Below are 26804 nucleotides of genomic sequence, written 5' to 3'. Positions count from 1 at the left end.
CACACACACACACACACACACACACACACACACACACACACCACAGCCTGCCAAGAAAGCCAGCGCGAGGGACTGGTGCAGCGACAACATTGGGAAGCTCTGCTCCAGCCAAGGCCGAGCTCCCACCGACCTAGGAGGCGCCTCTGGGAGGGAGGAGGGGTGTCTAGGAGAAAACAGGCTCAGGAGAAGTTCGGGCAAGAAAACCCACCGGTGACAGGTCGCGTGGGAGTCAGTGTTACAAGAAAAGGCGGGGAAGAAGGAGGGGAGCGATGAAATTTTATTTCAGCAACTTCTCCAGGAGGCCTGCAAGGCACTAGACAGCAGAGCGGAGGACAAGGTCTGACACCTCCCTTCCCCCTCCTGTAGATGAGTGGCTAAGCGCAGGTGGGCGCGCGCAGCCGGGAGACGCACTTACCCTGGGGCCGGTGGTGCGGTGGCCGCCGGCCGGGGACAACTGCACCAACAGGAGCAGCAAGTGGGGCGTGAGCAGACGGACGCGCGCGGGCAGCATGGTGCCAGCCGAGCCGAGCAGCCACTAGCGGGCAGCGGGCAGGGGGGTCTCAGGCTAGCTTCAAAGCACTTGGTGGTGGTGGGGGGGGGACCCTTGCGGCGGCTGGGAGTGGCGGAAGAGCCTGCAGCAGGGGCTGGCGGAGCCTGCGTCCGGGGGTCACGGTCATGAACGGCGGAGGCCGGGAGCTGGAGCGCGAGCGTGTGCTCTGCGCGTGGCGCCTGCTGCGCTCGGTCTGGCCCGGGCGACAGCAGGTTGGATGCCGGAGCCTGGGCCATGGGAATTCCCGTTATAAACCCCGGGGAGGGGAGGGGCGGGGCCCGGTGGGGCTGACTGACGGGTCGAGAAGCCTGTAGCAGCCGACCCTCTGGCAGGTGGAAGCCAATGGGAGAGAGACGAGAGGGGCGGTTCGTGGTCAGCCCCCCCCCCCCCCACCTAGGCGCTACACTGGCTTCCCCGGCAGAGTGGGCTCCAGCAGAGCCTGGGATAAAGAGTAACTTTTTCTTAGCAAGTCCTCACTGGGAACCTCGGAGCGCACCAGCAGCCTCAGTCCCTCCTGAAAGGTCACCTGGATAGTAAAGAAGCCTTACACATTTATCGTATTTTAGTTCTTAGGCTTGAGTTGTCACCGCAACAGTTCCGTGGAGCAGGCAGGGAAAACAGCTCCGTTTTCCAAATGACCCAAAGCCAGTGAGAAATGTTTCCCGGGGACCACAACACCAAGAGCAACCTGGGAAGCCCACAGTGTGAAAGAGGAGTTGGGGTGTTCATTTCTTTAAAAAAAAAAAAAAAAAAAAAAAAAACCAACTCCTTACAGGTGACCACAGCTGCTGCCGGAGGGAGGCAAAATGAAGCCCCTGAGGGTCCAGTAAACTACACCTGTGGCCCTGTAGTCCATGTGACAAAACCAGAGCATCCTGTCTAACTAGTCTGAACTGGAAGACCAAAGGAGCAGCTTCTCTGCAACTCTGGGGTTTAGGGAAGGGGAGTCCAAGGAACCCTGGTCCCGTATAGAGAGGAGGAAAGTTATGAATAGAGGAGTGTTCTATGAGTGCAGAAATCCTAGAGCCCTCCAAGGAAGGAGCGCTATTTCCTGGGATCCCAACCTGGATTGCATAGCTCAGCTCTAAGCAGACCTGTCAGGTGCTAGAGCTCTTACCCATAGTGGTCCCAGGGGCCAGCCTGAAAATGGTCACTGCTACATCACATCGCATGCACACCTCAACCCAACAAGGTGTCTTCTGCCTTCCCCGCAAGAGACTCGTGATTATCTCCAAATGTGGAACACGACTCATGGTGCGTGGTTTCCACCGGTCCGGACCCCTTCCCTTCCTGGAAAGAGATTTATTTCTCTAACCAGATTGAAATAAAGCCCAGGTTTCACAGCCCCCTGACTTCTCTGAGAGGTCCTGACAAAGATTAGCTGCTCCCTTCCAGCTTCTCTTCTCGATTATAAAAGCAAGCTTCCCAAGGGGCTGGCACGCAGCCCTCATCTGGCTGCACACAGCCTTCACCCTACAGCCAGCAGGGCTTTCAGAACAACAAACCAGAATGCACCACTCTCTGCTCAAAGGGCTTTGCACCTCCCCCATCGGTCTCAGACGGAAATGCCGGGCAAGAATGAAGGCTTCTCCAAACAAAAATGAAGAACATTTCTAAAAGAAGTGTCATTTCCCTCCCACCTGGACTCAGTGGCTTGATCAGATTTTAGAGCAAGAACCCACCGCCACCGTTCTAGGGGTGAGATTTCAGGTCTGCCATCTAGTGGTAAAACCCTGAACAAGACTCACTCGGGTCTGTTTTCCCCACTCTGTAAAATGGGAGTTAAAATGGCACCATGTCACGTGTGTGTTATTGTCAGGACTAAGGGAGATTAAACTGAGTAAAGCCCTTATAATGGTATAAGAAGAAAATAGGCCAGTATTTCAGAATACTGTGTGCTCACGGAGTGAATATTTCTACTTTACAGGCAGGTTAACAGGCAATGCATGAGACTGACTTGTCTGGTAGCCTCACATGGTTAGAAGATGGCCGAGCCAATTTCCTAGACTAGGGTTTTGGAGTCGCAAGAATCTCCTGCCTTTGTGTCACTGGGAATTTTTCTGGAGATTCATCTTCACCAAGCATCAAGGGGAAAGGGCGTACGCAGCAAAGGTCCGGCCTTCCTGGGACATCCCTTGTGACAAGGAATACTGGAGATTTAACCAGCTAAACCTATGACCCTTGTCCAAGCCCTGAGTGTGCATGTGGCGCTTAGGCAGTTCCCATGCACCTTCAATGTTTACCCACAGGGGGCGCAGCAGGCTGCCGGTTTCTCCTGACGGCCACCCGGCCACATGCAGCTGTGGAGCTGATCCACTGCCTTCTGGGGTTGGAATTATTGAGAAAGCTGTTGGAGTCAGCAGACATGCTCAGATGGCCCCTGGTATCTGGCAGTACGAAGCCCCCAGGGGCAAGCATTGTAGTAGTGCTTTCCATCCTCAATCCCAAATGCTACTTTCCAGCCAGAAAACTCATTTCCAAATAGTCACTGCTCCAAAAGTCGACATCGTGTTGGCCTTCAACCATGTAGCTTAATTTAAAATACAAGCAACTGCTTTCCAGTTACTTTGCTCAGTGAGTATTTTCTTTCCTGCTGGTTGGCGCGCCGTGCCTGTCATGACTGTGGTCGCCATTCTTGGGATACATTTTCTTCTCCCAGCTCCTCCAAAAGCCAAGAAACTCAGAAACCCCAAAGAACCCCTAGTCCTAAATAGCGTTTCTCTATCAGCCAGGCTCCATTTTGTGATCCAAAGGGAAACAAAAAGCAAAATCGACAAGTTGTCTTTCCCTGGAGGTCAGGTTTATGCCCCAGAATAAATCTAGCTAGCCCAGCAACTGGTCTGCCCAGTTTTAGTCATACTCTCTGCCTCTGCGACTTCTCATTTTAAGAGGATATTTCAGTGGAAGAAAAATAATATTTTATACTATAACTCAGCTTTGCAACACTAGAGGAGTATGCCAGTTAGAAATGCCTTGCCCTTTTGTCCTATTCAGAAGAGCAACATTCTAGCCAGCACAATGTTCATTGTTAAAGGGGATCTTTGGATACACACGTTGTCCTACAATTTAACTAAGAGAGAGCAGATAGGTACCTAGAAACCATATCTCAAAGCAAAGCTTGCATTGTCTGGGATCTCAAAGAGCAAGGTGCATCTACCAGGCAGTCTGGTCCCCTGAAGCCATAAGTCCTGAAGGGGATCTGAAGCTTCTGCAGTGTCACTCAAGTTCGATTTATGATCGCCTCACTGTTGCAGCTGTAACTGAGCTAAGGTGTCTAAGGTGGGGACTCCTGTCAAAAGCATTTCTGAGCTCAGGAGCATGGGACACTGAGACTAAACTCGCAATTTGGTTAAGGTAGGTTATATATTACTCTTACTTTGCTAATGAGGTTTATCCATGGAACTTAACCTTACCAAGGTCTTTCCTTGGATAGAACAAATAATTCAGAAGCTTGTCTGTCTCTAATCTAGATTCATTCCTATCTATATTTGGTCATAATAAACAGCTTCCATCTGGTGGCCCAAGGTGGCTGCACAAGTCCTAGTCATCACATCTGCCTTCCAGTGAGCAAGAAGGAAAAAAGGGAAAGAAGAGTGAGTCCTCGCCAGAAGCTACATTGTATTTTATCTCCTTGACTACAAATCTATAGGCATCCAGGTAAACATAAAGGGTTACTAAGGAAGGAGACACAGTTGACAGTAGAGGCCATCAACATTATGCCAGATGAAAGGTCTTTAGCTCCCTTACATTAAACATATATAAATTGCTATTGAGCATTAAATGTGTGCCCCTCCCACAAAAATCCCTCTTGGAACCCTGTCCTTTTCATGTAGGAAAGAATTTCAAGAGGTCATTGGGAGTAGATGAGGTCATAGGGGTGGAGTGCACAGGAATGGGATTGGTGCCTTCAAACAAGTCATAGGAGAACTTGCTTCTCCAGGCTATCTGATCTCCTACACCACGTAAGGCTTTGAAGAAAAGTTGGCACTCTGGCTTTACCAAAGCCCAACCATGCTGGAATCTTGGTCTTGGAGTACTATCCCACAGAATCATGATAAATAAGTGTCTAGTGTTTATAAACACCTAGACCATGGCACAGCAAAATGCATACAGGGGTGGAACCAGCCCAGGAGAAAGAATTATGTTACAGTCAACAGAACTGAAAGGAGTGTGAGATCCAAAGACCTATGTTTGACATCAGACATTGAGTTACAGCATTTGGCGCTTGCCCTGATGGGTTTCAGTCTTGCTTTGATCCAGTATTTCCTGAATATGCCTCTATCCATCCCTTTTGGAATAGTATTGCATGATCTGTGCTCTTGTGTGTTGGAAGTATTGTAATTTGCTGTTTTTATTTTACAGGAAGTTACAGTTACTAGATTATCTTGAAAAGAGACTTTAGACATTGGGCTTTTAGACAATGTTGAGATTGTGAAAGACAATGAGGACTTTTTAAGTTGGACTGAGTGCACTTTGCATTTTGATATGGCCTCTGAAGGCCAGAAAATAAAATGTGGTGGTTTACATAAGAATGGCCCCCATTGGCTTATATATTTTTAATGTTTGGTCCTCGGTAAGTGGAACTGTTTGGGAAGGATTAGGAGGTGTGGCTTTGTTAAAGGTGCATCACTAACTCTAACCTTTGAAGTTTCAAATGCCCAAGACAGGTCCAGTATCTAACACTTTCTGCCTCATACCTCTGAGTCAGACGTAAGCTCTCAGATACCACTCCAGTGCCATGCCCACTGGCCATGATGGTCATGGACTCACCCTCTCGACTATAAGCAAGTCCCAAACTAAACATTTTCTTTTATAAGTTGCCTTGGTCATAGTATCTGGTCACAGCTGTAGAAAAGGTACTAAGACAACCCGTACGGGAGTTTCTCTCAGCCTGGGATTAAATATTCCATTTAATCCTAATCCACCAGCACTGAGTCAGGCCACTGTACCCCTACTGTGTGACAGGCAGTGCTCTAGCACTAGGTATATAGTGTAAACCAAGTAGATACCTAACCTCCAGGAGTGGACAGTCAGGTAGAAATCAGACAACCTGTTGTGAGCAGCTGAGTCACTAATTGCAAGCTTCTATGGTCCTGCAAAGACAACCAGGGTATTGAGAGAGTCTGATGCAAAAGGAAGGCAGCAAGCTGAAGAAGCAGCTATGATCTAAAACCTCTTGAATTTAAGCTAAAAGAAGCACTAGGGGACAGAACATTCCGCACACAGCAAACACAACATGCAAAGGCATTGAAGTGGAAGAAGAGAAAAAAATCTATGTCTAGGACTGATAAGATAGCTCTAACCCTTTAACCACTGACAGACCATGAAAAACAGTCACCACCATCTACAATCCAGGTCTGGCAGTCACATTCAAGGCTGTCAATGAATAGTTTACAGAAGTAGGCATACAAGGATGTTGAGTGTCTTAGCTCCCATTGCTGTGAAGAAACACTATGACCCAGCAACTCACAAAGGAAAACATTGCATTGGGGTTGGATTACAGTTTCAGAGGTTCAGACCATTATTGTCATGGTGGGAAACAAGGCAGTCTACAGCCTGACATGGTGCTGGTGACAGAGCCAAGAGGTCTACATTTTAATCTGAAAGCATCAGAATAAGACTGTGTTCCCCACTGGGCAAAGCTTGAGCATTGAAGACCTCAAAGCCCACCCTTACAGTGACACACTTCCTCCAACAAGGCCACACCTACTCCAACAAAGCCACATCTTCTAATAGTGCCACTCCCTATGGGCAAAGTGTTCACATACATGAGATTATGGGGGTCATTCCTATTCAAACTACCACAGTGAGAAGTTGCTCCATAGTAACTTCTTAAACCTCACAGATCAGAACAATAGGCTCTTCTTACCTCAGTGTTTCCGGGGAGGGGGTGCGGTTAGCAATGTAGGAATGGCATAGTTGAGTGGGTCTAACTCAAGGGCTCTCACAAAGTTGTGGTCAAGTCCAACTTCAGAGCAGGTAGACAGTATAATCACAGAGACCCCACATGTGGCTTGACAGTCCACCATTGTTGTCTTGACATTTTTCTTAAGGAGTTTCTATCTTCACTTTGCACTGGACCCCTAATCGTGTAGCCAGCACCAGCGGCAATCAACTTATGGGCCAGGGATACAATGATCTAGGACTGGAGGACCTGCCCTAGGCCCACTTACATGGTCATTAGCAGACCTCAGCATCTCCATGCTGTTGTCAGGAAACCAAAGCTCTCTCTACATAGCTCTTGCAGCAGGAGGGCTGTCTGCTCATCTAGGGTACGGGATAGGGTAAAAGAACTAAGATGGTGCCAAGGTTCCTCTAACCTGTCCTCGAGAGTTCCAGAGTTTGTGCCCTATCCCATCAATTACATTGATCTAAAGAAGGTCACCAATGCCACGAGATCAGGATCTTGGCAAGCATGTAAGAACCTACCAGATAGTGTTTTGTCAAAGTGTCATTCGGAATGGTGATGAGGGCGATGACCACCAGTCAGGGACTGTGGGGCATAGTCAGGCAGACATGCCCAAGACTGCCCCTGACCAATGCCACCCAACATGGGCTGGGCATAGCACTCCTGAGACCACTTCTGAGATGACCCTAGACACCCAGAGACCCCGGGGCCACAAAGATGAACAAGTATGTGGTGAGGAAATGGAAGAGAAGGTGACGCAGAACCAGCCCCACCCCTCACTGTAGAACAACTTAAACTTATTCCCCAAGTAGCTTACAAATAAATGAGACTCAGACTATCGTTATTTTATTTGGCTTTGACAATTACTGAGGGTCACCACTAATCTAGTCTTCTGACTGCAGGCCTGGCTATCTCCCCAGTGGTGTACCCCAGACGCTTGCTGTTTCTCCCGGCCATGTGCTCATGGCTCCTCTCCCCTTACGGTGGCTTCCTCCTCCTCTTCCCTCCTGGTCTCTCCTCCTCCAGCCAGGTCACTCCTAACTCACCCACCTCTAATCCCTCCAGTAATTGCTGTACCCAGTTTTATTTAACCAATAGTTTTAAATCAAGGAACAAGGTTTGCACAATAAAAGCTTTTTTTTTTTTTTTTGGTTCTTTTTTTCGGAGCTGGGGACCGAACCCAGGGCCTTGCGCTTCCTAGGTAAGCGCTCTACCACTGAGCTAAATCCCCAGCCCCACAATAAAAGCTTTTAAACATGAGACGTCAGCCTGCTAGAGAGATGGTCAGCGGTTAAGAGCACTGACTGCTCTTCCAGAGGCTCTGAGTTCAAATCCCAGCAACCACATGGTGGCTCGCAACCATCTGTAATGAGATCTTACTGTAACAGTGTACTCACATATATAAAATAAATTTAAGGAATAAATTAAAATAAACGAGATCACTCGTAGGCCTAGACCTTCCTAGTATAGAATTTAGAGCTACAAAACCCAGTAATAGACCAAACCTCGACAGCTCACCTCACCATGGGCATCATGGGAGAGCTGACCCTGCAAACCTTACCCAGGAAGTACAGTAGAGCTGGCCCTCATTGCAGGAGTTGTGGGTGAGCCAGCTCCAAGGGTGTGAGCATGGAGGAGCTGCTACCTGTCGGCCATGCAGTGGCATGGACAGGGAAGAGATGTCCTCCGCCTCCCTTGCCTCTTGCCACCTTCGGCAAACAAGAGAACTGCCCCTAGGGTCATGAAAGTGTAAGAGCTGCCTCTGTCCCCCACCTGCTGCAGCATTCAGAACAGTCCCTGCCCCTCACCTGGGCAGCACAACAGAGTTGGCCCTGCTTGTTGGGGGAGGTGGGCTTACAGGCGAGCCAGCCCTAAGGGCATGAGCATGGGAGAGCTAGCCCTGCCATTTTCTGCTGTACAGTGGTGTGGGCAAGGAAAAGAAGCCCTCCCCCCGTTACCCTCGCCACCTGTGGCAGCAGGAGAGCTGGCCCCTGGGTCATGAGCACAGCTGTCCCTGCAGCATTCGGGAGAGCAGACCCTGCACCTCACGTGGGCAACACAGTAGAGCTGGCCCTGCTGGCATGGGGGAGGGTGAGCTAGCCCCCTGAGCATGAGAGCAGGAAAGCTAGCTCTGCCCCTTGCCAGATGCAACATGGATGAGCTAGCCTGGGCAGTGCCGGAGAGCTTGCCCTGTGGTGTGGGTACAGGAGAACGGGCATGCTGACCAACTCAGAGACCTCCCAAGCCCAGATTCAGGGTTTTGAGCTGCCCCACCCCAATATCTATCCCATCAATGAACTGCTGGATCACATGAAGGGTCCAGTCCTACGGAAGTCCCAGTGAGGATCCAGTATTGATAGAATAGCAGAAGCCAGAGGCCTCAAACCAGACCAGTTCATTGCAATGATGGGTGGACAAAAGGGAATACTGTGGGGCACACTGGGACACACTGCAGCTTCTGTGAGATCTGGGGGGAGAGGCAGTTGCAAGGACAGAGAGTTGGTATGAAGGGAAGGGGAGATGAGTAGCATTTGGGTGCATGTTGTGAAATTCACAAAGAACCAATAAATTTTTTTCTAAAAAAGGAAATAGTAATGAGAACTTAGGTATAATAAAACCACATTTGTATAATAAAACCACATTTTTATTGTAGTTTTGAAGTCATGGGCCTGGAGTGGACAACAAGCTTTGACTGAAACCGTGTATTCATCAAAGGCCGTACATCTAGACCATTTTGGGTTTCAAACGTGCCTCTTATCCGTTCTAGCAGATCACCCCCATGGCTCGTCTGTACTCGTTTGTTCGATTCATCCCCACAAGACTGTGAAAGGCTCGGCTGACTCATAGTTATTACTTAGTGTGGTGAGTGTGAGCATGTGTGTGCCTCTTACAGTGTCACTTTTGAAGCAGGTACCAGGTTGTTTTTCCGATGTGTGAGCCAGGCCCACGAGCATCTGGGGATTCACCTCACTGTCTCCCAGGATGCCTCGGGAGCATTGGGACTGCAGATGTCTGATATTGCATATGCATTTACCATGGGTTCTGGGATTTCAAGCTTGAGCAGTGAGTGTCTCACCCACTGAGGCATCTCACCAGCCTGTCTGGGTGTTTTGTGTACACATAAGCATGCCTGGCACCTTTGGAGACCAGTAGAGGGTGTCTGGAGGCATTGTCTGGAGTTACGGACAGCCATGATCTGCCTGGTGGGTGTTGCGAGTTGAACCCAGGTCCTCTGGAAGAGGAGCCAACCCTCTCAGCCATTCATCTTCCCTCCAGCTTCTCTGCCCCCAACTTGTAATCATTTAAAGACAAAAATAGCTGTGATCTCTGCTCCATAATTGCAAAGTATTTTCAACCTTTTTTTCACTTTTACGTGTATAAACACGGTTTTCTCTCCAACATCATCTATTTCCTTTAACATACACAGCTTCATATTCATTTATGCATTTACAAATGATTTCAAGCGAATTGTGTGCAAAGATCTAAAAAGTTAATCAATACAGTTTTTTGTCTTTATTGCAAAATCGGATGATGAAGTTCTTGTGCTGAAACATCATGGAGCTATCCTTGCTAAGTAACAAACAAAGTCTTCATATTTTCTTTGTCCTTAAAAACATAATTTTTATTTATTAATTCTTCTGGAGAAGCGGGGTTCAAAACAGGGTTTTCTGTGTAGCCTTAGCTATCCTAAAACTTGCTCCATAGACCAGGCTAGTCTTGAACTAATGGATGTTCACCTGCTGGGATTAAAGATGTGGGCCACCACCACCCAGCTCATTCATTAATTCTTGACTTTGAGAAGAATCCTCTGGACTGCCATTCTCTCAAGAGCTCAAAAGCTGACACCCGCGGATCCCGGCCCGCAGCAGCTCTCTGCTCCCAGACCCCGTGGGAAAGAGACCTCACCGCCTGGTCAGGTGGGCACTCCTGAGGCTGCAGAGCTGAAGAGACCACCAACACTGCCCACACCTGCCCACATCCCTGGCCCAAGAGGAAACTGTATAAGGCCTCTGGGCTCCCGTGGGGGAGGGCCCAGGAGCGGCAGGACCCCTGCCTGAGACACCGCCGGAACCTGAAGGAAACAAGCCGGATAAACAGTTCTCTGCACCCAAATCCCGTGGGAGGGAGAGCTAAACCTTCAGAGAGGCAGACAAGCCTGGGAAACCAGAAGAGACTGCTCTCTGCACACACATCTCAGACGCCAGAGGAAAACACCAAAGGCCATCTGGAACCCTGGTGCACTGAAGCTCCCAGAAGGGGCAGCACAGGTCTTCCTGATTGCTGCCGCCGCAGAGAGCCCGTGGGCAGCACCCCGCGAGCGAACTTGAGCCTCGGGACCACAGGTAAGACCAACTTGTATGCTGCAAGTGACCTGCCTGGTGAACTCAAGACACAGGCCCACAGGAACAGCTGAAGACCTGTACAGAGGAAAAACTACACGCACGAAAGCAGAACACTCTGTCCCCATAACTGGCTGAAAGAAAACAGTAAAACAGGTCTACAGCACTCCTGACACACAGGCTTATAGGACAGTCTAGCCACTGTCAGAAATAGCAGAACAAAGTAACACTAGAGATAATCTGATGGAGAGAGGCAAATGCAGGAACCCAAGCAACAGAAACCAAGACTACATGGCAACATCGGAGCCCAATTCTCCCACCAAAATAAACATGGAATATCCAAACACACCAGAAAAGCAAGATCTAGTTTCAAAATCATATTTGATCATGATGCTGGAGGACTTCAAGAAAGATGTGAAGAACTCCCTTAGAGAAACACAGGAAAACATTAATAAACAAGTAGAAGCCTACAGAGAGGAATCGCAAAAATGCCTGAAAGAATTCCAGGAAAACATTAATAAACAAGTAGAAGCCCATAGAAAGGAGACACAAAAATCCCTGAAAGAATATCAGGAAATCATAAATAAACAAGTAGAAGCCCATAGAGAGGAGTCACAAAAATCCCTGAACGAATTCCAGGAAAACACAATCAAAACAGTTGAAGGAATTAAAAATGGAAATAGAAGCAATCAAGAAAGAACACATGGAAACAACCCTGGATATAGAAAACCAAAAGAAGAGACAAGGAGCTGTAGATACAAGCTTCACCAACAGAATACAAGAGATGGAAGAGAGAATCTCTGGAGCAGAAGATTCCATAGAAATCATTGACTCAACTGTCAAAGATAATATAAAGCGGAAAAAGCTACTGGTCCAAAACATACAGGAAATCCAGGACTCAATGAGAAGATCAAACCTAAGGATAATAGGTATAGAAGAGAGTGAAGACTCCCAGCTCAAAGGACCAGTAAATATCTTCAACAAAATCATAGAAGAAAACTTCCCTAACCTAAAAAAAGAGATACCCATAGGCATACAAGAAGCCTACAGAACTCCAAATAGATTGGACCAGAAAAGAAACACCTCCTGTCACATAATAGTCAAAACACCAAACACACAAAATGAAGAAAGAATATTAAAAGCAGTAAGGGAAAAAGGTCAAGTAACATATAAAGGCAGACCTATCAGAATCACACCAGACTTTTCGCCAGAGACTATGAAAGCCAGAAGATCCTGGACAGATGTCATACAGACCCTAAGAGAACACAAATGCCAGCCCAGGTTACTGTATCCTGCAAAACTCTCAATTAACATAGATGGAGAAACCAAGATATTCCATGGCAAAACCAAATTTACACACTATCTTTTACAAATCCAGCACTACAAAGGATAATAAATGGTAAAGCCCAACATAAGGAGGCAAGCTATACCCTAGAAGAAGCAAGAAACTAATCATCTTGGCAACAAAACAAAGAGAATGAAAGCACACAAACATAACCTCACATCCAAATATGAATATAACGGGAAGCAATAATCACTATTCCTTAATATCTCTCAACATCAATGGCCTCAACTCCCCAATAAAAAGACATAGATTAACAAACTGGATATGCAACGAGGACCCTGCATTCTGCTGCCTACAGGAAACACACCTCAGAGACAAAGACAGACATTACCTCAGAGTGAAAGGCTGGAAAACAATTCTCCAAGCAAATGGTCAGAAGAAGCAAGCTGGAGTAGCCATTCTAATATCAAATAAAATCAATTTTCAACTAAAAGTCATCAAAAAAGATAAGGAAGGACACTTCATATTCATCAAAGGAAAAATCCACCAAGATGAACTCTCAATCCTAAATATCTATGCCCCAAATACAAGGGCACCTACATATGTAAAAGAAACCTTACTAAAGCTCAAAACACATATTGCACCTCACACAATAATAGTAGGAGATTTCAACACCCCACTCTCATCAATGGACAGATCATGGAAACAGAAATTAAACAGAGATATAGACAGACTAAGAGAAGTCATGAGCCAAATGGACTTAACGGATATTTATAGAACATTCTATCCTAAAGCAAAAGGATATACCTTCTTCTCAGCTCCTCATGGTACTTTCTCCAAAATTGACCATATAATTGGTCAAAAAACGGGCCTCAACAGGTACAGAAAGATAGAAATAATCCCATGCGTGCTATCAGACCACCACGGCCTAAAACTGGTCTTCAATAACAATCAAGGAAGAATGCCCACATATATTTGGAAATTGAACAATGCTCTACTCAATGATAACCTGGTCAAGGAAGAAATAAAGAAAGAAATTAAAAACTTTTTAGAATTTAATGAAAATGAAGGTACAACATACCCAAACTTATGGGACACAATGAAAGCTGTGCTAAGAGGAAAACTCATAGCTCTGACTGCCTGCAGAAAGAAACAGGAAAGAGCATATGTCAGCAGCTTGACAGCACACCTAAAAGCTCTAGAACAAAAAGAAGCAAATACACCCAGGAGGAGTAGAAGGCAGGAAATAATCAAACTCAGAGCTGAAATCAACCAAGTAGAAACAAAAATGACCATAGAAAGAATCAACAGAACCAAAAGTTGGTTCTTTGAGAAAATCAACAAGATAGATAAACCCTTAGCCAGACTAAAGAGAGGACACAGAGAGTGCGTCCAAATTAACAAAATCAGAAATGAAAAGGGAGACATAACAACAGATTCAGAGGAAATTCAAAAAATCATCAGATCTTACTATAAAAGCCTATATTCAACAAAATTTGAAAATCTTCAGGAAATGGACAATTTCCTAGACAGATACCAGGTACCGAAGTTAAATCAGGAACAGATAAACCAGTTAAACAACCCCATAACTCCTAAGGAAATAGAAGCAGTCATTACAGGTCTCCCAACCAAAAAGAGCCCAGGTCCAGACGGGTTTAGTGCAGAATTCTATCAAACCTTCATAGAAGACCTCATACCAATATTATCCAAACTATTCCACAAAATTGAAACAGATGGATCACTACCGAATACCTTCTACGAAGCCACAATTACTCTTATACCTAAACCACACAAAGACACAACAAAGAAAGAGAACTTCAGACCAATTTCCCTTATGAATATCGACGCAAAAATACTCAACAAAATTCTGGCAAACCGAATCCAAGAGCACATCAAAACAATCATCCACCATGACCAAGTAGGCTTCATCCCAGGCATGCAGGGATGGTTTAATATACGGAAAACCATCAACGTGATCCATTATATAAACAAACTGAAAGAACAAAACCACATGATCATTTCATTAGATGCTGAGAAAGCATTTGACAAAATTCAACACCCCTTCATGATAAAAGTCCTGGAAAGAATAGGAATTCAAGGCCCATACCTGAACATACTAAAAGCCATATACAGCAAACCAGTTGCTAACATTAAACTAAATGGAGAGAAACTTGAAGCAATCCCACTAAGATCAGGGACTAGACAAGGCTGCCCACTCTCTCCCTACTTATTCAATATAGTTCTTGAAGTTCTAGCCAGAGCAATCAGACAACAAAAGGAGGTCAAGGGGATACAGATCGGAAAAGAAGAAGTCAAAATATCACTATTTGCAGATGATATGATAGTATATTTAAGTGATCCCAAAAGTTCCACCAGAGAACTACTAAAGCTGATAAACAACTTCAGCAAAGTGGCTGGGTATAAAATTAACTCAAATAAATCAGTTGCCTTCCTCTATACAAAAGAGAAACAAGCCGAGAAAGAAATTAGGGAAACGACACCCTTCATAATAGACCCAAATAATATAAAGTACCTCGGTGTGACTTTAACCAAGCAAGTAAAAGATCTATACAATAAGAACTTCAAGACACTGAAGAAGGAAATTGAAGAAGACCTCAGAAGATGGAAAGATCTCCCATGCTCATGGATTGGCAGGATTAATATAGTAAAAATGGCCATTTTACCAAAAGCAATCTACAGATTCAATGCAATCCCCATCAAAATACCAATCCAATTCTTCAAAGAGTTAGACAGAACAATTTGCAAATTCATCTGGAATAACAAAAAACCCAGGATAGCTAAAGCTATCCTCAACAATAAAAGGACTTCAGGGGGAATCACTATCCCTGAACTCAAGCAGTATTACAGAGCAATAGTGATAAAAACTGCATGGTATTGGTACAGAGACAGACAGATAGACCAATGGAATAGAATTGAAGACGCAGAAATGAACCCACACACCTATGGTCACTTGATTTTTGACAAAGGAGCCAAAACCATCAAATGGAAAAAAGATAGCATTTTCAGCAAATGGTGCTGGTTCAACTGGAGGGCAACATGTAGAAGAATGCAGATCGATCCATGCTTATCACCCTGTACAAAGCTTAAGTCCAAGTGGATCAAGGACCTCCACATCAAACCAGATACACTCAAACTAATAGAAGAAAAACTAGGGCAGCATCTGGAACACATGGGCACTGGAAAAAATTTCCTGAACAAAACACCAATGGCTTACGCTCTAAGATCAAGAATCGACAAATGGGATCTCATAAAACTGCAAAGCTTCTGTAAGGCAAAGGACACTGTGGTTAGGACAAAACGGCAACCAACAGATTGGGAAAAGATCTTTACCAATCCTACAACACATAGAGGCCTTATATCCAAAATATACAAAGAACTCAAGAAGTTAGACCGCAGGGAAACAAATAACCCTATTAAAAAATGGGGTTCAGAGCTAAACAAAGAATTCACAGCTGAGGAATGCCGAATGGCTGAGAAACACCTAAAGAAATGTTCAACATCTTTAGTCATAAGGGAAATGCAAATCAAAACAATCCTGAGATTTCACCTCACACCAGTGAGAATGGCTAAGATCAAAAACTCAGGGGACAGCAGATGCTGGCGAGGATGTGGAGAAAGAGGAACACTCCTCCATTGTTGGTGGGATTGCATACTGGTACAACCATTCTGGAAATCAGTCTGGAGGATCCTCAGAAAATTGGACATTGAACTGCCTGAGGATCCAGCTATACCTCTCTTGGGCATATACCCAAAAGATGCCCCAACATATAAAAAAGACACGTGCTCCACTATGTTCGTTGCAGCCTTATTTATAATAGCCAGAAGCTGGAAAGAACCCAGATGCCCTTCAACAGAGGAATGGATACAGAAAATGTGGTACATCTACACAATGGAATATTACTCAGCTATCAAAAACAACGACTTTATGAAATTCGTAGGCAAATGGTTGGAACTGGAAAATATCATCCTGAGTGAGCTAACCCAATCACAGAAAGACATACATGGTATGCACTCATTGATAAGTGGCTATTAGCCCAAATGCTTGAATTACCCTAGATCTCTAGAACAAACAAAACTCAAGACGGATGATCAAAATGTGAATGCTTCACTCCTTCTTTAAATGAGGAAAAAGAATACCCTTGGCAGGGAAGGGAGAGGCAAAGATTAAAACAGAGACTGAAGGAACACCCATTCAGAGCCTGCCCCACATGTGGCCCATACATATACAGCCACCCAATTAGACAAGATGGATGAAGCAAAGAAGTGCAGACCGACAGGAGCCGGATGTAGATTGCTCCTGAGAGACACAGCCAGAATACAGCAAATACAGAGGTGAATGCCAGCAGCAAACCACTGAACTGAGAATAGGACCCCCATTGAAGGAATCAGAGAAAGAACTGGAAGAGCTTGAAGGGGCTCGAGACCCCATATGTACAACAATGCCAAGCAACCAGAGCTTCCAGGGACTAAGCCACTACCTAAAGACTATACATGGACTGACCCTGGACTCTGACCTCATAGGTAGCAATGAATATCCTAGTAAGAGCACCAGTGGAAGGGGAAGCCCTGGGTCCTGCTAAGACTGAACCCCCAGTGAACTAGACTGGTGGGGGGAGGGCGGCAATGAGGGGAGGGTTGGGAGGAGAACACCCATAAGGAAGGGGAGGGGGGAGGGGGATGTTTGCCCGGATACCGGGAAAGGGAATAACACTCGAAATGTATATAAGAAATACTCAAGTTAATAAAAAAAAAAAAGTTTAAAAAAAAAAAAAGAGCTCAAAAGCTGGGCTGTCCCCTGTATAATCATTTCTTCTTTCATCTATGCACTTGTCTCTGTGAATCCCTCTTCTGGTTAATCTAATTTATGTAAGTTTCCCCTCTAGAAATTAACTTTTCCCATAACAGGCAGAAAATAAGAAATTCAAATTCCTCAACTCTGTATAATGAAAGCTAAAAACAGAACTAGCGTTATTGAATACATGCTTAAAACAACTATCACATTGTAGGCAATACAGTGAATAACTCCAAAGGTGATAAAAAAAGTTTCTAAAGATAAAGTACATTGTTGATTTCACAACTCTGTCCCCTTTCTCACTTTAGACCCTTGGCATCGTTGGGAATAACTGAGGAGTAAGGAGAAATGATTCCAAGTGACACCGAAGTCTGTTAAGACACTGGAAGAGTACGGTCACTAAGATCCCATGGTCTAAGAGCTCCAACAGCAAGGAAAGAGCGCTTGTGCTTATCTTCCCATGGCCGCGCGCAAATATCCAAAGAAGCAGCTTGAGGAAGGAAGGGTCTGTTTGAGCTCGCAGTTGGAGGAGACACGGTCCATTCTGGCAGGAAGGCCTGCGCTCACGGGAATGAGGTACACGTGGCCAAGAAGCAGAGAGAGATGCAGCAGGTACTTTGTTTGCTCTCCCCTTTATTGCAGTCCAGGAGCCCAGCCCATGAAATGGTGCTGCCTCCATTAGGAGAGGGCGTACGCGTCTCAGGTGACCCAGTTTAGAAACTCCCTCACAGGCATGCGCAGACGCTCGTCTCCTAGCTCATTCTAGATCCTTCCAAGTCGCCAATCAGCACCAAGCACCGGGAATACCGTGATTCAAGGCAGCGTGAGTTTAATTCTCTTTTGGAAGTAAGTAAAGTGTTTTTGGAAGCGATCTAAAAATAAAAATCAAGCAATGCTGAAATTAAAAATGTATTAGATATCTGTCAGGAAAAAAAATGTCTTGGTGGTTAAGAATCTATATTGCTCTTTCAGAGGACCCGAGATCAATTCCAAGCACCCATCACGACATCAGGCAGCTCATAGCTGCATGTAATTCCATCCTCATTTCTGGCATCTGTTGGTGTTTGCATTTGTATATACACTCACACACACACACACACACACACACACACACACACACACACACACTTACTTTAAAATAGTAAAAGTAAATATTTTTAAAGTTAGTTACAGGTTAAAAGTGCCTTTTTTTAAATCCAGCTAAGAGAGGAGGGATTTAGCTCAATCGGTAAAGAGCTTGCCTGCCACTCGTGAAGCCGTGGGTTCGACTCCTAGCACCTCATGCTCTGAGCAAATGGCCAGCAACCGCAATCCCGGAACTTGGAATATAGAAATAAGATGAGCAGAAGAATATCGAGCATATCCTTGTCTACACAGCAAGTTCAAGGCCAGCCTGGACCACATGAAACACTGCCTCAAAGAAAATCCACTGACATTAGAGGCAATGAACCCTGATAGCATTAGCACAGCTAATGGAAGGATTAGGAGAAAGAATACTGCTCAGGTGATCTGAGAAGTCACTAATGTCTTGCTCATGTCTCCTCAGCCCGAGAGTCCTCTTCTGTCTGCCCTGATGGCATGTATGTGTCCTCATTGTATACATAGGGCAGGTCAGAAGGACCTGGAAGGTAAATTAGCCCTCACACAATGAAGAGACGGAACTGATAAATAAATTACCCAGAATCCCCACCAGTCTTCATTTTCCCACTGGGTCCCCACGAGAATTGAACCCCCTTTCCTCCATCTGCACCGCTCTTGTGATTAGACCATCAGAAAGCTTTCCCATCTGGCTGCTGCACCTCTCCACTCCCCCACTGGGCTTCCCAATCTCCAAATCACGGGCTTGTTTAGGGACACTTTGTCTTAGAAACTTGCCTACAGAGAAACTTCACGGAGCTCTATGACAGAGCTCCACGCTCTGAATAAAGCACCTAGGCTTGAAGTCACCCATAAGGATGCTCTCCATAGACTGGAGAACTTGCCATAGACTCCATCCAGTCTATTTTCCAGGACAGAGAAGATTTGGCAGATGTGAGTGAGACAGATCATGAAGGTACCACCTAAGTGATAACGTACAGTTTGGAAGACAGGCTGCTTTGGGAAGTCATTAGAAAAAAAGGAGCTTCCTGAAACCATCATAAACGCTTTATCTGTTTGCTAAACATCTGGGATGAGCATCTGTGAAAAGTAAACAGCTGGACTGTAATTAAGAGACAGCCCAGAAGGGACTGGAATGGCGGTTCTGCAGTTAAAAGCACCTGTTGCTCTTGCAGAGGACCCTGATGTGGTTCCTTGCACCCACAGGACAGCTCACGTTGTCCATGAGTCCATTTCCAAGGGATCTGATGCCCGATTCTGACCTCCTCGGATGCCAGTCACACACATGGCATACATGCGGACAAAAATACTCATACACATAAAACAAAATAAATAATTTTAGGAAATAGTCCAGAGGGCCACCAAGATGGCTCAGCAGGTACAAGCCTATCACCAAGTCTGATTACCAGAGTTCAATGCCCAGGATCTGCATGTGGAAGGGGGGAACTGACTCCCACAAGTTGTGCTCTGACATGCACACACAGGGACACACACACACACACACACACACACACACACACACACACACACGCAGTTAAATTTTTAAAAAGGAAAGCTGACCACTGGAAAGACCCTGAGGCTGTGTATGGCCAATGGCAGGGCTGCAGCTGTACAGACCTGCTCCTCTTGCTGCTGTTTGACACCAGGGATAGCTCTGTGAATGACCCAGGGCAGATTTGGAGAGCTGGGTAACCAGAGTACAGGTCAGAGGGCAAAGCCTGCCCTATGTGTAGCCAAATGAAGGCATCTTATCGCTATAACGGCAACATCGGAAGACTCACAGGCCCCGGCTTCACCTTCTGCCAGGAAGGATTCCCTCACTGCCTTTCCTGGGATGTCTCCTTGCCAAAGAGACAAAGTACTGCTGTCCTCTTCAGGAACCCCCTCCCCGACTAAAATGATGATCCATCCAATACTCAGCAAGCATCAGCTGGGTGGGTGGGAGGCACTCACCTTTCATACAGTCTCTACGCCCATCTTGGACACTCTTGTCTGCTTGACAAGAAGATCATCCTCCACAGAGATCAACCATGATGATGGGGCTGAGCTGTCGTGGCTGCTTAATATGGAGAAATAAATATAAGTCCCTACCAATGTTGCTTTTATGCACTTTACTTAGCATACACTTACCACATATGAAGTACTTCATAAATTTCTTATTTTATTCCTCTGACAACTTCACGATCCCTATATCCCTCCCATATTTCAGATGCGGAAACTGGAGCGCAGAGAACCTAAGACACTCTCCTGTGGTCTGACCCCTGTCACTGGCCTGGTTGGAACCAGATAACCAGATGGGCTTTTCCTCAGAGTCTTTCTAAGGATTCAGCAGGCACTAGAAGAAGGAGCCAGTCCATTTCCATGGGGACTACACTCAAAGTCAGCGAAGCATGGGCTGGAGAGACGGCTCAGTCCTGAGAAGCACAGCTGCTCTTGCAGAGGACCTGGGTTCACTCTTCTGCACCTACATGACTGCACACAACCATCAATAGACCCAATCCCAAGGGCCCAATGCCCTCTTCTGGTCTCCATGGGTAGTAGGCACTAGGCACACATGGATGTAAATTACCCACACCCATAATTTTAAATAAAAAAAAATATTTTTAACAAAAGTCAGTGGAGCAAATAGATAGGGGCATAGTCTCTAGACAGCGTAGTATTTGAGAGAGAGCTAGAGTCTGAGATGCAGTGTTAACTAACCACAGCCTCCTGTGCCAGCCAGCGCTTCACAGACTCATGCCAGGCTCTACACCCAACCAAGGACATAGCCTTGCCCTGGGCCAGAACACTCCCACTGGCCACAAGAACGCTGCCCCAACTCCTTGCTACACTTCTCACTTTCCTGCCCCAGCAGCCGAGTGCTTCCTGCAGTCCTTGTGTCTGCACTATGGGTAACACACACACACACACACACACACACACACACACACACACACACACACACACGTCTCTTTCTTGCTCCCAACAGCCGGGTGCTTCCTCTCATGCAAATCCTGGATAATGCCTCTAAGGAACTGACATCTCTCTGGCCAACTGGCTGCCAACATCTTATCTCCTACTTTCTGGTTCATTATCCTCTCACCACACTCCCAAGGTCAACACCTGGCCCAGATACAGTGACAGTCACTGTAAAGGTCAGGTGACATGAAGTCAAAGCATTGCAGAGTGGCCCAACCAGACTATTTTTTTTTAATTGCTAGAAGGCATATAAATTAAAGGGAAATTATCTACCATTGCTCTTATGTGTGAGGCATCACTTCAGGAAGAATACACAAAAACCCATCTCTGTTTGGTTCTTATACGTGTGCCTTTACCAGATGTCCTGCACAATTAGACATCTGTCCAAAGACAGGGGAAAGATTGTGCTTGGATAGCTGTATTCCAGGCAGGAAATGGGACATAACAGTTAGGAGTCGCAGTCTGAGAGTTTGGCAGCCTTTGATTTCAATACCGTCTCTGCAAGCTGTTGGCTGATGCTGGCGGAGTCACTCTACCTCCCTGAGCCTCAGTTTTCACATACGAAAGCAGTAATTAAAAGTATCTTCCTGGAGAAGCCATCATGGGTTAGGAAAAAAGGAAGAACGTGACCACGTGGGCTGACCAATTGGAGCAGCCCAGATGAAACATAACCCAAGACCAGCCAAGAGTGGCTAAGAACAAAGCAAAGGGACATATTTTGGGAGCACGGGGCTCCAACTATAAAGAGGGAAGTCACTCAAGTCCTCACACCAGGTATTACAGCACACAGCATCAGCCCTCGGGCTGGGTGTCAGTTTCACAATATGATCAAGCACACCATCCCCTGGGAGTGATGGAGTACACCCACTATGGCTGCTTCCGTGGCATAGGCAGCTCAGGCACCCCAGTGGATGACTTAGACAGTTGCTGCCAGACTCGTGATCACTGCTGCAGTCAAGCCAAGAAGCTGAAAAGTTGTGAATTCCTCATAGACAACCCCTACGACCAACACATACTCAAACACAAGAATGTGATCACCTGCAGTGACCAAAACATCGACTGTGAGAACTTCATCTGCAACTCTGACCGGCAGGCTGGCATCTGCTTCTCCAAGGCCCTGTACAACAAGGAATACAAAGACCTGGACACCAAGAAATTCTGTTAGGCTGTCACCCCACTTCCCACCTACGCCATCCCCGTCCGCCTTGCTGTCTTATTTCACACCGCACCCTCTAATAAAGTACCTGCTGGAAGGAAAAGAAAAGTATCTTCCTTGATTCTACCAAGATGGCTCTTACCGAGGTATGGGGAGGATGTTGGCAAGGATGTAGAGAAAGGGAAACCCTTGTGTGTTGCTGATGACGTGTAAAATAATACAGTTGCTAAGAAAAGGAAAGTAAAGTGGAAATGGCTCAGAACAATCAAACACTGAGTTACCATTGACCCAATAATTCCCCTTCTGGCTATCTACCCAGAAGAAACGAAGGCAGGGGCTCAAATCACTGTCGGTACCCTATAGTGCACAGCAGTATTTATTCACAGTAGCCAAAGGGGGGAATCACTTAAAGAGCCAGTGGAGGAAGAATAGGTTCTGGCCTTTACGGGGAAGGAGGTTACAACACACGCAACTACGGGAATAAGCCTTGCTCGAAGCAATGCATATCTACGCGTCCACTAACGAGAGTAGTAAAACTCACAGGCACAGGAGGCAGAGCGGTGGCTGCCGGGGCCTGGACACAAGGGAATGGGTGTCATGGGTCAGAGTCTCAGTTTGAGAAGAGGAAGACATTCGGGATGGTTACACAATGTAAACTTACTCGGTGCCATGGACTACATCCCTGAGAACAGCTCAGATGGTAAATTAGAAGTTATGTGTTTTCCCACAATAAAAATTATCAGTTGTAAGGGGTAAATTATTGACATCGGTGAAGCAAATGGTGGTGCTTGGAGAACAACTGGGAGAGGAATGCCTTCAGCAGGGACCCTCCCCATTGACTTCAGCAGGGACCCTCCTCATTGACTTCAGCAGGGACCCTCCTCACCATTGACTTCAGCAGGGACCCTCCCCATTGCCCTAAGAGGGACCCTCCCCATTGACTTCAGCAGGGACCCTCCTCATTGACTTCAGCAGGGACCCTCCTCCCCATTGACTTCAGCAGGGACCCTCCCCATTGCCCTAAGAGGGTACCACCCCCATTGACTTCAGTGAGTGCCATCCCCATTGATCTCAGCAGGTACCATTCCCACTGCCTTCAGTCTTCAGAAGGCTGAACCTGAACCCATCCAGGATCTATAAATATATGAACAAAAAGAAAGTAGTCAGGTAGGGGGAAAAAAAAGAATGCAGGGGCAGGGGGTAAAAAGACGGAAATGTAGAGGGAGTACAGTATCTCAAGATGGCCCCCAAAGTGCTCCAGAAAGAAAAGAGAACCTGAAAGAGAAAGAGACAGTGGGGGAAAGGCCAGCCTAAGACTGCAATGAATGTCAATTTGAGAGGATGGTTAAGCCCATGGGAGATTAATAAACCAAATCTGGGGGTGGGGGACATCTCCAGAGAGAAGTAAGTAATGACGGCAGACCCACCTGAACATGGGCCAGGGACCACAGCAACCCACAGAGCCAGGATGAGATCCAAAGCGACAAAAGAGACAGCCAAGAGCTCAGGTGGGGTGTGTGTCTGTCTGTGTGTCTCTGTATGTCTCTGTGTGTCTCTGTCTCTATGTCTCTTTCTCTCTCTCCTTTCTTCCCTCCCTCCCCACCCATTCATCAACACTCCACCTCCCACTCCCCATACCCCCATCACCATGACATAATGATGTCCACTGCCCCAAACACACACACACGCACACACACACACACACACACACACACGCACGCACACACACACACACGCACACCATGACTGAAACCATTAACCATATCTCCGTCAAGTCGGTGCTCTCAGGTGTTTGGCTACAGTGGCAATAAAACAATGGACCAAGAAAGAGGGCTAGAGGAGAGTCACGGGTCAGACACAGCTCTGTTCTATCTGAATGTCAGCTAAACAGAAAAGCTAGCTGCAGAGTGTGTCATAAATACCAAACTCTTTTATAGTACGAGGCACACTTGAGCTCGAAACATTTCCTTGTTTACCCGAAATTCAAGCCAAACTGAGTCTCCTGTGATTTTATTTGCTAAACCTGGCTATCCCAGGCCAGGGCCCTGGCTCGCCCTTTCAGTACTGTGCACTATCAGCAGCACAGTCACAGATTCTAGAATAACTTGGTATCTGAAGATGCAGACAGAGGAGAGCTAAGAGACAAGACAGAGCGCCTGGCTTTACAGGTCGATTCCTTTGCTGTGGAAGGCCTGTCAATAGCAACTTGACAAGTTCTGGCATAGAAATGACAATATAAAGGAGAGTGGGATAGGCCACAGGCCCCCAAGCTGGGCCTTCTTCCAGATTCCCATAGAAGAGGTGATACCTAAGTCAGGCAGTGGTGGCACAGGCCTTTAATTCCAGCATTTTGGGGGCAAAGGAAGAGGGACAGAAAGGGAGGCGGGGGGGGGGGGGGGGGGGAGGGGGTGTCTGTGAGTTCGAAGCCAGTTTGGTCTACAGAGTGAGCTCCAGCACAGCCAAAGGCTACTCAGAGAAACCTTGTCTCAAACTTCGAAAAGGAAAAGGAAAAGAATAAAGGGGAGAGGGGGCGGGATACCTGACCCTGAGTCCACATCAGAAGAGTCTGGCCAACAGCCATCGGGTCTCTACCTGTGCCCTTTAAATCTGGTCTCCTGCCCTGGGTCCAGCATCTTGCCTTGAACCGCGGCAGCCATTCGCATAAAGGACTGACGCGAGTCTTTCTGAATGCAGAAACCTCAAAAAGGACTTTATCCACACACAAAACCAGGCACTGTGCTAGGCAGACTGTAAGTTCCAAGCCGACCTAAGCTTACACTGCAAGACCACCCCGCACCCCCTCCACTAGAAAATATATAATTCTCCAGCGTCTGCCATAAACTGATTGAAACTGGAGTCATTCATTTTGTTTTGAGAAGTGCCAGGGTTGAGTCCCTGCTTCCCTTTTCACTGATTCCAGCCGCTGAGGCCCATCAGAGCGCGGGACCACACACCAGCAGCCCAGAGCACCGGGCCTGGCAGAGATTAAACCCCAGGCAGTCGGCGGGGGTGGGGGAGGCCCCCTTCCAGGGAGCAGACTGCGGGAAAGGCTTGTGCAGAAGGGAGAGAACGGTCCATGGGATCCTGACCCTCAGCGGCTCAGGTCTACCGTGCAATCAGCTGGGGGAGGGGCGGCAGACAAAACCACATGGGAAAGAGCCCCTCCCCAGCAGTGCCAGAGATGAAATGTTCCCCCTTTTCAATCTAAACAAATTCATTGACCACACAACAAACCTAATCCCGGAGGAAGTCCTGAGGGAGGGGAAACAGAAAGGAGGGGTACAGTCTAGGTTTTCACCCCAGGCCCACCTGCTAACTGGAGGACTGGGCCAAGTCTAACTTGTTTTGTTTTGTTTATCAGAGGCCTTGAGACAAGACTGAAATGCAGATAAGTTATGTGGCTGGCCACAGCCTTCCCTCTATTTATCATTATTGGAAAGGAGCAGATTTGTCCGATGTCTGTCTCACTCCTGGGTTACTGGGTACTGGAGACCCCATAGCTAGCTTGGGCCAAGACACCATGAGTCTCCCAGAACTACTGTACTGAGAAGGGTGCACACAGGGAGGGCAGGTTTGGCTGAAGATGGGGCGAAACGCCTTTTTTTGCCTGGTGACCCTTTTCTTTTCAGGATCAGAAATGTACCTGATGGGGGCTGACTGCTCTCCCAGAGGTCCTGAGTTCAATTCCCAGCAACCACATGGTGGCTCACAACCATCTGTAATGAGATCTGACACCCTCTTCTGGTGTGTCTGAAGACAGCCACAATGTACTTATATATAATAAATAAATCTTTAAAAAAAAAAAGAAAAGAAAAGAAATATACCTGAATGCCTGGAGCTCTCCAGCTATGTTTTTTTTTTCACCCTAAGTTTCTAATCAAAAGGATGACAGACATGGTACTGGTACTGAGGTCTCTGTTCTGCCATAAGGGCTGGAGCCCACTGTATTCATGCTGTGGACAGCAGGGCTGGTTTCTCTGAGACAGCATCGAGGGACCTCCCTGCCAAGCATCCAACTAATGAAGGAAGGAAGCAGGGGTTGCCAAGGACTTGAGAAAATTAAAGAGGGCAGAGGTCCATGAAGAAGGAACGATCCGATTGGGTACAGTCTCTGATGTACCTCAGAGGAACGGGACTGGGCCAGTACCACACAGGCCATGTGGTCTAGGCAAGGCTTAGAGACTTTCTGTCCCACTCCCCATGACTACAACCCTCCCCCACTGCTTTCCCCACCCTGCCACCCCGTCCATCTCCTCCCCACCCCCAATGCTGTAATGAAAAATTCATGTTCAAAGCTTCACATGAGATCTGATTTTCAACACTTTAATTGTATTAATAGAAGCAGGGAGTGGCGTGAACCCACAGCCCTCCCCCATACTGTGCCCCTCCCTCCACCCTATCTCTTCCTGCCTTCTCTCCAAGCTCTGCTCCTTTCCCTGGACTCCCTTGCTAGATCTCTGCTCTCCCTCCTTGCTGTTCCCTTCTGCCCATTTCTTCCCAACTTTCCTTCCCTCCAGCTCAGGCTTAGCAGAGTCTCTTCCTTGCTCTGGACATATTCTAGGCTCTAGGAAAAGTTTCTCTTTCTCCTTTAATTGAAGAAGGAACTATCCGATTGGGTAAAGCACTGGCAAATAGGATTTTTTTTTTTAGAGAAATTTTATTTTATTCAATACCAGAATGTTCACTGCCTGCTAAG

General features: G+C 46.7%; 1 protein-coding gene and 1 pseudogene across 9 annotated transcripts in view; one reads left to right on the top strand and one right to left on the bottom strand.

Annotated features, from left to right (window-relative positions):
- Smoc1 (SPARC related modular calcium binding 1) overlaps window positions 1–775 on the bottom strand; it is a 199034-nt gene extending 198259 nt beyond the window's left edge. For 7 of the 9 annotated variants that reach the window (XR_015621900.1, XR_015621901.1, XR_015621902.1 and 4 more), the window contains exon 1: window positions 416–775. Coding sequence is in view for 6 of the 9 variants with exons in the window: in XM_087553282.1 (XP_087409408.1) it covers window positions 416–511 (96 nt within the window). In the remaining 3 variants the exon portion in view is untranslated. 9 annotated transcript variants of the gene reach the window in all.
- On the top strand, window positions 676–22117 carry Pla2g1bl1 (phospholipase A2 group IB like 1; annotated as a pseudogene).
- The last annotated feature ends 4687 nt before the right edge of the window (window positions 22118–26804 follow it).

Source organism: Rattus norvegicus, chromosome 6 (genome assembly GCF_021556685.1).
Source record: "Rattus norvegicus strain SHRSP/BbbUtx chromosome 6, alternate assembly SHRSP_T2T, whole genome shotgun sequence".
Lineage (NCBI taxonomy): Eukaryota > Metazoa > Chordata > Mammalia > Rodentia > Muridae > Rattus > Rattus norvegicus.
Note: the sequence above shows the minus strand (reverse complement) of the source record. Positions and strands in the feature narration are given on the sequence as shown.